Genomic DNA, 12,041 nt, shown 5'->3' on the forward strand with positions numbered 1-12,041 from the left:
GACGAAAGATATGGATGTGAAAAATTGAGGGTTCTCTCTCCACAGTGACTACCTGAAGTATTGAGTATTTTGTACATTTTCGGGTCTTATACTTTAGAATTCAGTGTGTTTACTTGATGGGATGTAAGATGTAAGACACAGGAGCAGATGTAAGCCATTTAGCCCATTGATTTGCTTTGCTATGCTATGCAATGTGATTATGTCTAATCTGATAATCTTCAACTCCACCTTCCTCCTCATTACTACTGTTTACTAATATGCTGCAGGGGAAACTTTTTAAAATTTTTGATCCTCCATTCATTATTCATGAATACTTTTCCATGATGCATAATGCAAGATGTACTGGTACTCCTATAGTGTCTTTATTGAACTTGGGACACCCCAAATAACTTTATCACTAATAAAATATAATAGTAATTGCTGTCACTCTTATATGGTGGTTGCTAATTTTAATGCAGCAAGCTCATATAAACAGCAATGTGATAATAACAAGTCTGTCTTCTTGGTGTTGGTTGAGGTATAAACACCGACTAGGACACAAGGCAGCTTCAAAATAGCTGTCTTCTTCAAGGGAGTTCCATCAGATCATTTACGACTATCTGCAAGGTACAGGATCATGGTTTAACCATGCAACCAATTCAGCTCATCCAATAATGCAGCATTCCCTCAGCCCAACAGCTCAGTGGAAAGGTAGCTGTCAGCTTTGTGTTAAATCTCCAATGGGATTCGACATCAAAACGTTTTGACCCAGCTGCAGGTGCGTTGCACCAGAGTGCCAAACTAAAGTAGAGATGGGGGTTTTTTTATGAAGGAGGCAGTGGTGTAATAGTAATATCATTGGTGTATAAATCCAGATTATGGGTTAATGGGATAATGGGTTATAGGGGTCCAACCATCAGAGATGGTTATATTTGAATTCAATTTTTAAAAATTGAGAATAGAACTAGTAATGTATCAATTGTTGTGAAATCCCAGTTGGTTTACTAATGCCCTTGAAGGAAATCTGCCTTGCTTACCTGTGACTCATGGTCTACATGTGATTCCAGATCCCAAACGAATGGTTAATTGTCAATTGCCCTCTGGGAAAATTAGGGATGGTCAATAAATGCTGATCTAGCTGGCAACACCTGCTTCACACAAATATGTAAAACAGTTGCTGATAAAACTAACGTAGAAGAAGAAACTTTAAATTTGAGAGTTCTTGGGTTCATAACGATCCAGCAATGCAAAGCAAGGGAACGTCTCCAAACGGAGTGCCAGTGGATTTGTTTGAACACAATTGATATCATTTTCAAGGCATTATCCTGTGCCGTTGATCATTCCCAGAGATTCCAAAGGGCAATTGACAGGGGAAGGGATCTCGGTTTTATTTCTTTTTTATATAAAAAAATAATTTTTTTTGGAGATGTTCCCTAAACCAGTCCTGAATTACAGCTTTCCCCGAAATGATGAGATGGTGTTTCATCTAACTCAGGACTAACTACTTTTCAATTTTTTTTAAACTTGAAGAGTTGGAGCAAAGGGCAGGGTGGGAGGATACATCACCCTTTGACCGGCAGCAGATCCCCTGGCACCGGAGTCACCGTTTTGCTACAACCCCCGGGATTGACTAGGTAGCTTTCCACAGTGCAGCGTTCAGACAGCTCAGTTGACAGGCATCATAAGACCCATTTCGGATAGAGTTAGGCCCTACACTCTCTCCCTTCTCCCATTCCATTCCTCTTTATCGCCTGTCCGCGTTCTCTTCCCCTTCCAGTTCTATCGTTTCTTTTTGATCCCTCACCCTCTTGTCTTCACTTTCCTATCCTCCAGGCTCGCTTGGGCTTGCACTTTTCCTGTCATTTCTTTCGATTTAATGTGAGCCTCCCCTTACCCAGACCTTGTCCCCTGTCTTCCTTTCTACCTGGCGTCCCACTCGAAGCTGCCCACGGTCAGTGAAGGCTCCGCCGGCACTCACTTGGAAACGCCTGGGAACACTGTCGGCAGGAATCCACTTCCACAAGGAGCCGGGAGCTGTGTGTTGGAGGGGAATGTCAGTGAAAGACTCTAACGACCCCCCAGTTATCGCATCGGTCAGAATTGGAACAGCAAGACTGAGGCAGACAGACCTGTTTCTCTGAAGTTATGTGAGGGGTGCCACAGCTAACATGACCCAACACACAAGTAGCAGGGTTTAGGTTCATGTCAGTGAGCCTGTATTAATTATGTTTGTGTACTACATACCATTCGGTCCATTCTCTGATTTTCACACTGTTAACCCTTTGGAGTGAACAATTTATTTTCAGTCCTGAGTTTCGGATCTCTTCGGTTTTTTTTCTCTCCCCCCCGAAAGAAACTATTTCTGTGTATTTCGCTGATCCACGGGCATTTTTGTTTGAAATTTTGCTGAATTCAATTTGGGCCAAGGCAGAGAGGGAGTTTGTCGGGGGGTGGGGCTCGTTTTCCTCACCGGCCGAGAGTTTCGTAGTGTGGACGGATGTTGTTCAATTCTTTGACAAGGAGTCTCCTGCCTATGAGGAGAGGACGGCAGGAGGTGGAGGGGGTGACTTAGAAACCAAGCCCATCCCTTCCTCACCGCGCGGTCCCTTTACTGTTAGAGTGTATGATCCCTTTAAGGGCTCCTGGTTCTGCGGTGTAATGACTGAGTGTGACAGGAGGAGGACAGAATTGGAGAAGTTTTGAGAGCTGGGGTGTGGGTGGCTGGTGTTGGTGGTATGAGGGGAAAAATATAATCGTCAGTGAGCCTGACGTCACATGAGAATTAATACAGACTAAATTTGCAAGGGGGAGAGGTACAGGGAGGACTGCATTCATGACACTACGCGGTCAGCGATGCAAACGATTGCTATCCTGAGTTTGTGAATCTGCCGGCGCCTGCACTTTCCAGGATTCAATGAATTTGCAACCGATATACAGGAATGAAGCGGCTGCTGCTTTGGATTCTAGTGGCAGGCGCAACTCTCCAGGTACATGGACGCATTTTTTGTCTTAATTCGAGTGGAAGGGTTCACTTTTGTGAGTAAACGATAAGTGGAAAAGTAGAGGATGTCAGCCCGGGGATTCTGTTGGGGGGGGCGGGTGGAGGATGAAAGGATTATGGAAAGGAGCACAAGGAGGAGAGAAAATAAAAGTGGCAAGACGAAAAACCTTAAGGGGAGTGTTTTCTTGGGGGGGGGAGAACAACAGGGAGTTTGAAATCTAAGAGTGAGAAAATCAGGATTTCTTTTATAATAGTAAGTAGCAGAGGATTATGTATCGCATAGAAAGTGTAGCTCATCTACAGATATTTTACTAGTCAGCCTAAGAACGTTATTACATGTCTCTAGAGCATGTGGGAGTTGAACCCACATGTTGGAGTCGTAGCTTAAAGGTAAGGCCGCTACCACTGCACCGCTAGATTCCACCGGCTGAAGGTTGGGGAAGTAACTGAATGAGAATGGGCTGTCTGGAGAAACACATCAATTCCTCCAAACACGTGGCGAAATTGTTTTGGCAGAAGAAACCCTTCAATCAGGAACATTCATGAATGACAATTAGATTTCCTCACTTTGTTTTCAGATGTAGTCATTGAAAGAGTGTTTGAATTCCTTGTTTATGTGGGAGAGCAGTGGGAAAGAGGGCTGGGGGTGGAGAGGTGGGGGAATCGCAGAACAAGTGTCTTGGAAACATCTGTAAAGATTTCGGGGAGCGAGTCCTGGCAGTCACAGCTGTGCACCAACTGACTCGCTGAAGCTTGAAGCGACATTCCCGGTGTTTTAGTGGAAATGATTTAATGCCTCAATTTGTCGTGCTACAGTCGAGACTTAAACTTTGTGGAAGATTCCAAGGCAGGAAACGACAGTACAAGGAAGGTGCCAGGGTAAATACATGATATGTACTCTCCATGCTGTGCAGATGAATTTAATCTTGACAATGCGGGGCCCGAATATTTCAAAGGGATCTTTGAGGGAGAAAAAAGCACATCTAGAAAAAAAACTTTGATTGGGAGAAACCAGAGCTTTTGCGTCTGTTCTTTCCTGCCATTGATGTTGCTTAGAGCTATACACGCTTTATGTACGATAAAATGCCTCCCAAACACTCCCCAAAACAGATGGCTTTTTTTTCAAAAAAAGATTCTGGGTCCTAAAAAAGAACTTCCGCAAACGCTATACCTCTCGTGGAGTTTTGCAGAGTTTACTTTAGCTCACTGTGCGGTGCTGCTACTGGTAACTGCAGTGAATGAAACAATGTAAGAAGGACACAGCCTTTTGGGCGGCGGGTGAGTCAGAGGCTCTACAAAATAATTGCTTTCTTGGGGCCCACTTAAGCCAACATTGACCAAACGCATCATAAACATGAAGTCCAGAAAAATATGCCCTAACAGTATGACAAGCTGCAATATAACTTGTCGCATACGATCATGACCACCTTGAAACCTATCTAAGTATCTAGCCCTATGTAAGGGAGGGATTTCATGGGCTTCTATGATCCATTCAATAGGGAAGAAGCCACCCATACCCACTTGACAAGTCTATCCTGCTGAAGCAAACCCAGAAGTCAGAAGGGCTCTCATTTTCTCTTGCAAGGGCTCCCTTCAGAGTGGTTAAAACACTTCATCTTTGGACACGACCTTCTGTGAACAGTATGACAAAGCCATGTTTGTAGCAAATATATCATATGTGAATGAATTTTCTTTGCCTGGGCTTTTTCTCAGTTGGTCTAAACCGAAAAGATCAACAAAGATTGAGGGAGCTGTTACTTTCGCTGCTAACTGCAGGCAATGTGATCTTATGTCCCTATTGGAGAAACAATAGTGGTTATTAACATTATGAAGGATCATGATTTTCCAAAGTAACTGCCGAGGCGGGTTATTGCTTGTCGTAGTGCTGTAGTGTCTGCAGTGCAAGATTTTTATGTTACCTAGGATATCATTAGAGTTGCTTCTTAAAATGCAAGTTACAATAGTAACTTGCATTTTTATAGCATCCTTTAATATTGCAAAACAAGCAAAGATGGATCACAAATATTATCAGATGTGACGTTGCGCCACGTTGGATGTATTCTACTGGATAGTTTTGAGAAGGAGCTTAGCAATATGGGTGTGGAGAGAATAAATAGCTATCTATCAGATCTCACCAAGCACTTTAATTTGTTTTGGTATCCCAGCATCAAAATATTTTCATTTGCTATTTTTATTCTAACGTTTATTAAGGCTGGATTCTCAAATATGCCTGCCAGTGAATCGGCTCTTCATGTTTACATGGCTAAATCCAGATCCTTCCTTCCAGTGGCAGGATTAGAAACCCACAAAAAGAAGCTGGAGTGTATCAGGCTAAAAACAATAAAAAGCATGAAGAGTTGACCTCTGAGTCCCTGTCTGCCAGAGCGAAAAAACCTCACCTCCATCCCATATGAGTTGTTCAGTGCAGTCATTGTAAATTCGTTAGCAATTTGGTGAAAGTAGCCCACAAATGAGTTTACATGAATGGATTTACCTTTGCACTGCCAGATGGAAACTACGTTCCTGAGTTAGTACAACAATATGCTGGAATATAATATCTTTGAGGTATTGGGTCAGCCTGTGGAGTTTCACGGGATTGTTTAAAACAAACCAAAATTGAAAGCCAGGTGAAGAATGAGACATTAAGCCAGATGATGAAATGGATGGGTTGTAAGTTGCATCTTAATGGGAGAGAAAGATTTTCGAAGAGTGCAATGTTTATGCGCAATGAAAAATAAGCTTCACTGGAAAGCTTTTACTATATTAGAAGAAATAACTGCTGTAAACTGCATCCAGCTGGCCATGATATTTCTCAGTTTATAGAGTGTACCATTCGTACAACTGATTCTGTCCAAATGCAACCATTACTTTTACACTGTGACCCTTTTTTCATAAAGATTCCAAAGAAAATTAAGGGCAATTTCAATATAGCTCTTCAACATGAATTGAAGACATTTTGGCTCAGAGTTTATATTAAGCCAGTCACATAGCTTTTTATTCACTCTTGGGATGTGGGCATCACTGACTGGGTCAGCATTTATTGCCCATCTCTAGTTGCCCTTCAGAAAGTGGTGGTGAGCTGTTTTCTTGAACCACAGCAGTCCACATGCTGTGAATAAATCGACAATACCACTAGAGAGGGAATTCCAAATTTTGACCCAGCAATATTGGAGGAATGGTGATTTACTTCCAAGTTAGGATGGTAAGTGTCTTTGACGGGAATTTGCAGGTGTTGACATTCCCATTTATCTACTGTTCTTGTCTTTCCAGATGATACTCATCCTGGGTTTGGAAGGCGTATGTTTTGTTTTAAATTAGCTATCGAATTATATGTCCAGAAGGAAAGGAAACTTGTCCACTATTTCAATCAGATGGTATACAGTTTCTAGATTGAAACCGTCTTTAAAGTGGTCATAGAGCTGTACAACACAGAAATAGACCCTTCAGTCCAACTCGCCCATACCGACCAGATATCCTAAATTAATTTAGTTCCGTTTGCCAGCATTTGGCCCATATCCCTCTAAAACCTTTCCTATTCATATACCCATCCAGATGCCTTTTAAATGTTGTAACTGTACCAGCCTCCCCCACTTCTGGCAGTTCACTCCATAGATGCATCACCCTCTGCATGAAAAAGTGGCCCCTTAGATCCTTTTCAGTCGTTTCCCCTTTTACCTTGAACCTATGCTGTCTAGTTTTAGACTCCCCTACCCTGGGGGAAAGACCTTGACCATTCACCCTGTCCACACCCCTCATGATTTTATAAACTTCTATAAGCCTCTGACACTTCGGCAAAATATCCCCAGCCTATTCAGCCTCTCCCTATAGCTCAAACCCTGCAACCTTGGCAATATCCTTGTCATTCAAGTTTCACAACAGCTTTCCTTTAGCAGGGAGACCAGAATTGAACACAGTGTTCTGAAAGTGGTCTAACCAATGTCCTGTACAGCTGCAACATGACATTCCAAGTCCTATAGTCACTGACCAATAAAGATGACAATTTTCTGTGAATCTTTGTGTTTTTAGATGTAGATCTATCAATACAATTAGATAGTTCCCTTTCCTCACACATAGTATCAGTGTGAAAGCTTGGCCCAGGGGGTCTGACATAGTTCAGATGTAATCATTGAGACCTACCCAATTAATGAATGAGATTTTCTGAAAGAAAATATGCCTTCAGAGCATATTTGCAACTGGGATTCAATTTAGGGCAAAAAATAAGTGAAAACATCAAATGTGAACTCATTTAAGCTTCTATCAGATATTAGTATCTGATTTAAAGTTTAGAATTGCGGTTTCGATTCAAACTAATAGCACAAGTTAGCTCACTTTGATGCAAGAAAATGTTGTCAGCTGTTCATTTGGGTGATTTGGTGGTGGGGCTATGAAAATCAAAATAAAATCATGTCAGTGAAGATTTTGAGTCTAAAGGTCTCAATCACCTTGAGCAATAATTAACGAAGACCTATGTTATATCGCTGCAACATTGTGTTTTTTTTAGAAATGAAAGAACTGTGGATTCTGTCAGTCAGAAACAAAAACAGGAGTTGCTGGAAAAGCTCAGCAGGTCTGGCAGCATCAATGGAGAGAAGTTAGAGTTAATGTTTCGGGTCTGGTGACTCTTCCTCCATTCTGAGGAACAGTAACTAGACCCGAAGCATTAACCTGCTGAGCTTTTCCAGCAACGTCTGTTTTAGTTATTGTTTATTTCAACATTCTGAACTAGAGTGAATTCTGGGATTGCACACTGCAATATTTATTATGCTTGTGTTATATTTACTGAAGGAAGCTTCCTGCAGTGAGACTCCTGCTGTACTTTTTACTTTTTCTCAGGATGTGTTGGTCATTGGCAAGGCCAATATTTATTGCCCATCTCTAGAATCTTGACTCTATTACACTTCTGCAAAATGATTCGTTTACATTATAACACAGACCATAATGTTCCTTCTCTCTTCAACTGCTCAACTGTGAATGATAGCTTTATTCTTTCACGGGATGTTGGTATCGCCAGTAAGGCCAGAGTTTATTGCCAAGTTCTAAACATCCTTGAGAAGTTGGTCGTGAGCTGCCTACTTGAACTGTTGCAATGCATCAGATGTAGGTTCACCAACACTGCTGTCAGCGAGGAGGTTCCAGGATTTTGATCCAGCAACAATGAATGAATATTGATGCAGTTCCAAGTCAGGGTGGGGTGTGTCTTGGGAGGGAACTTGCAGCTAAGGGTGTTCCCATGCATCTGTTGCCATTGTCTTTCTAGATTGTAGAGGCTGCAGATTTGGAAGGAGCATCGAATGAACATTGATGATTTGCTACAGCTTACATGTAAAGCAAACTGCTGCACTGTGCATCAGTGGTGAATAGAGTGAATGTTAAGTTTGTTGGCTTGCTGCTGATTGAGCAGGCCACTTTGTCCCACATGATAATTGTTGGACGTGTAGTCATCCAGACAAGCGGAGAGTATTGCATCACACTCCTGATTTGTGCCTTGGTTTAGTTGATATCAGGCAGGGATTAGCTACACCCAGTACACAGTAAATATTTAATGATGGCAAGACTGAGGGCTCTGGTGACACTGCAGTAACATCCCTACCTCGGAGCCAGGACACCTGGGTTATAACCCCAACTGCTCTAGAGAAGAATAATAACATTTCCTCAAGGAAAGCAGTGATAAATTATTAAAGGGATTACAGTGGTGTAAGTGTATGAGATTAGATAAAGCATGTACTCACGGGATGTAAATTCATGGCTGGTTGATGGTGGAGTTGCTGATATTAAAACCATGGTCATTCATTGGGAATTAGTGGAAATTTATTGAGATAGTTTCAAAGATAAAAAAAAAGACATGGAAGCATTTGACTCTTCATTAATTTCTCTTTTATCCCACTCATCTCCTGAAGACAGGGTTGATGTTTGGTCCTACAGCTGACAATAATACATTCCTGAAATATCCACAGTTAGATCAAGATCAACAACAGTTATTTCATCATTGAGCCCACCCACTTGGAGTTCGTATTTGTTTCTATTATATACATCCTATCCACAGCAGCTGTTGTGATTCCCTCTGTTTCAAAGGAATACCCATGTCCATTCTCAATAGCTCCTGACAGTGTGAGTCCTCTGGTAACCCAGATAGCGAATGTCAATGGTCTTTCCTTCTGGGAAATGAAAAGTTGAGAATTTCAGATGTATCTGCCTTTGCCTTCCTTTGGAACTTACATTGGAATATGATCAAAAATGGAAATGATTGGTAACCCTTGTTTTCCCTTTCTGAGCAAGTTTAGCAGCTTTCGTGGCAGATACCTTGAGACTTTTTTTATAAGGAAAGAGAATAAATTGGACGCAAATAAATAGAATTGAAGCAGCTTGTGGTTTGATATCCCTTCTGAATCCCACCTTGGTAATCTGCGTCCTAATATACATACGGAGAAGATTTTCTCTACTTGAGCGTTATGATAGTCTGACTCTAACTACACCTTCAGTTTTATTATAATTCAAACTATGTTGTAAGCTAGCACAACTCCTGTGGTTAGGAATGTTCCTTCTCTCTACAAACTCTAGCACATGGCTTCTGATGTCTAAGATCCATTGTCATCAATATTACTACCATCTTATCGTACACAAGTACATACTGGCCACGACTTGACAGGATGATGCAACAGACTGAGGGCCTGGAAGGCCTACTTTCATTTACTCATCCACAGGATGTGGGCAGCGCTGGCCGGCCAGCATTTGTTGCCAATCCTCAGTTAACCAGTGAGATTAACAACATAGAAGTGAAAGTGGCTGTCTCTTCACAAATTTCCCATTCATTGAAGCCTGAAAGGAGTTTCAACAGCACACCCTGTAGAGAAGTGCAGAATCGCTGACAGCAATGCCCACATTGCCAAATGGTTCTGAGCATGTGCAGGCTCCCAAAGCTCATTTCAGTTTTGGTGGATTATTGATGGCAACACTAACAGCTTTACCATCACTAACACTGAAAATCTAAGAAAATTATTTGCATTCTCTCATCACTGACAATGAAAGACAAACCTACCATTGTTTGTTTTATCATAAAGCTTACTGTTGAAAACTTCCATCAGGTCACCTAATCTTCACTGATCTAATGAAAATAAATTAATTTTCCATCTGTCTTTATAATTGGAACTCATATATTTAGTGAATCCATCTTACAGTTTTCCTAAAGCTTTGATATCTTTCCATTATGGAATGCTTAAATGTATATAATACTCTCTTGTAGCGTAAGATCGTTTACAATTCCAAATTTTCTCTTTTTTGTATTTAAAGCCACCAGAAAGAAAACTGAGGTTTCCATTTGTCCTTGCTTTGTCTACACACACTTCCCCTCTAAATCATCTGTGTCTAAGCACACAAACATCCTTCTAATAATGTGAAGAAAAAATCAGAGTTTGTTTCGGGTCCAGTGACCCTTAAGACCTTGTGAGCTTTTCCAGCAACTTTGTTTTTGTTCCTGATTTACAACATCTGCAGTTCTTTTGGTTTCTATCCTTCTAATAACTTTATTCAAAATCCTACCAGTTGTAATTCTACAATATTTCAAATCTCAAAAGCAAGATACAAGGTAGTAGATAATGGTGTTATTTTAATCTCACCAAAGCCCTGTGCAAATATGTGAGGATAGTACATTAATTTACTTAAACCAGCTCATTTGTATTTCCTTTCTGTTGGATGTGTGCTGAAAGTTCTTCATATCTGTCTTTTTCATTCAAACACAAGTACTTTTGATCTCATCCCTAACTAGAATCTTGCAGAATGGGTAATGTCACAATAATCTGTGTTTCAGGAGATGAGAAAATGCAGTATAAAGGGTAGGTGGCTGCATTACAATGCATGAGAAGTGACTGTTCCCAAAGATTAGAGAGTCTTACCAGAGGTCACTAAAGGAGACACAGTGCATCAGGCTTCAGCCATCAAATCAGAGCTCATGAAAAGTGACCCAGGCTAAAATCTGATCTAGACGTCAACATTGTGTACTGATGGAAAGCTGATCAAATGCACTTCATGAACATGAGGTAACACATTCTGACTAATTTTAAAGGAAGGCAAGAAGACAAGAAAAAGATAGGGACAAGCAGAGAAAGACGAAGGGAGACATCTGTATGGATTGACAATCACAAATGAAATAAAGAACGTCAATGTTTTGTTAGACTAGAATGCAAAAGGAGAGAACTTGTGAGCACTATTTGCATGAGCATTGAAGCAAAAAGTAGAAAATATTAAAAGCACAGAATAGGCTTATAGAGATCAGAAATCAACAATTTTTTTTGAGTATGATCCTTCATTAAAGCAGGAATCTGTTTTATGGGAGAGAGAAAACATTGTACTGGAGGCCTCACAGAGAGGAGTCATTAAGCATAGGCAACATGCCAGCTTTGCCCATGATTTCAGCTTGTTTTTATTTTAAAAACTGCAGTATTTTTATAGGAGCTGCAACCTGCAAATGATAGAAATATGGATGACCAGACCTTGTCCACATTTGGGTCTCCTGGTGCAATGAGAATTTATTCTAAGCTGCAATCTGCTTTCCTTAACATTATGACATCGCATAATCTGTAATATTAGACATGAAAAACTGCATGCTGAAAGATCAGTGTCTTTTCAATCCTAAAGAGTTGAGTCATTGGGACAATGTTACATCTTATCATTCATTTGATAACAGCAGTATTATGCAGATAGGAAAAATGACAGCTACATCCATTTTTTAAAAAAAATTCCTGGCATGTATTTGCTGGGCCAACAATTGTTCTCTATCCCTAATTGCCTTTTAAGTGCTGATATTGAGCTGCCTTCTTGAATTGGTGAAGTATGTAGATATACCATTGTCCTGTTAGAAGTGAGTTCCTGGATTTTGACTCAGCAATGTTGAAGCAATAACGGTATGGTTCCCTTTGAGAATGGTGTGTGACCTGACGGGGAACTTGTGTGTGGTCGTCCTCCATGCATCTTCTCCCCTTGCTTTTCTGCTGCATGAGATTGCAGGTTTGGAAGGTGCTGTTGGAGGACCCTTGGTGAGTTAATGCAGTAAGTGCAGATTCTAGAA

At 40.9% G+C, this 12,041-nt stretch overlaps 1 protein-coding gene across 3 annotated transcripts in view; it reads left to right on the forward strand.

Annotated features, from left to right (window-relative positions):
• The first annotated feature begins 2,599 nt into the window (after window positions 1–2,599).
• Window positions 2,600–12,041, forward strand: part of ccn4b (cellular communication network factor 4b) — a 65,255-nt gene continuing 55,813 nt past the window's right edge. For 2 of the 3 annotated variants that reach the window (XM_048530143.2, XM_048530142.2), the window contains exon 1: window positions 2,600–2,966. Coding sequence is in view for 2 of the 3 variants with exons in the window: in XM_048530142.2 (XP_048386099.2) it covers window positions 2,919–2,966 (48 nt within the window). In the remaining variant the exon portion in view is untranslated. Of the gene's footprint in view, window positions 2,967–3,272; window positions 3,371–12,041 lie in introns of those variants that run through there. The other variant, XM_059646173.1, reaches the window with a different exon arrangement.

This window comes from Stegostoma tigrinum, chromosome 5 (assembly GCF_030684315.1).
Source record: "Stegostoma tigrinum isolate sSteTig4 chromosome 5, sSteTig4.hap1, whole genome shotgun sequence".
Classification (NCBI taxonomy): Eukaryota; Metazoa; Chordata; class Chondrichthyes; order Orectolobiformes; family Stegostomatidae; genus Stegostoma; species Stegostoma tigrinum.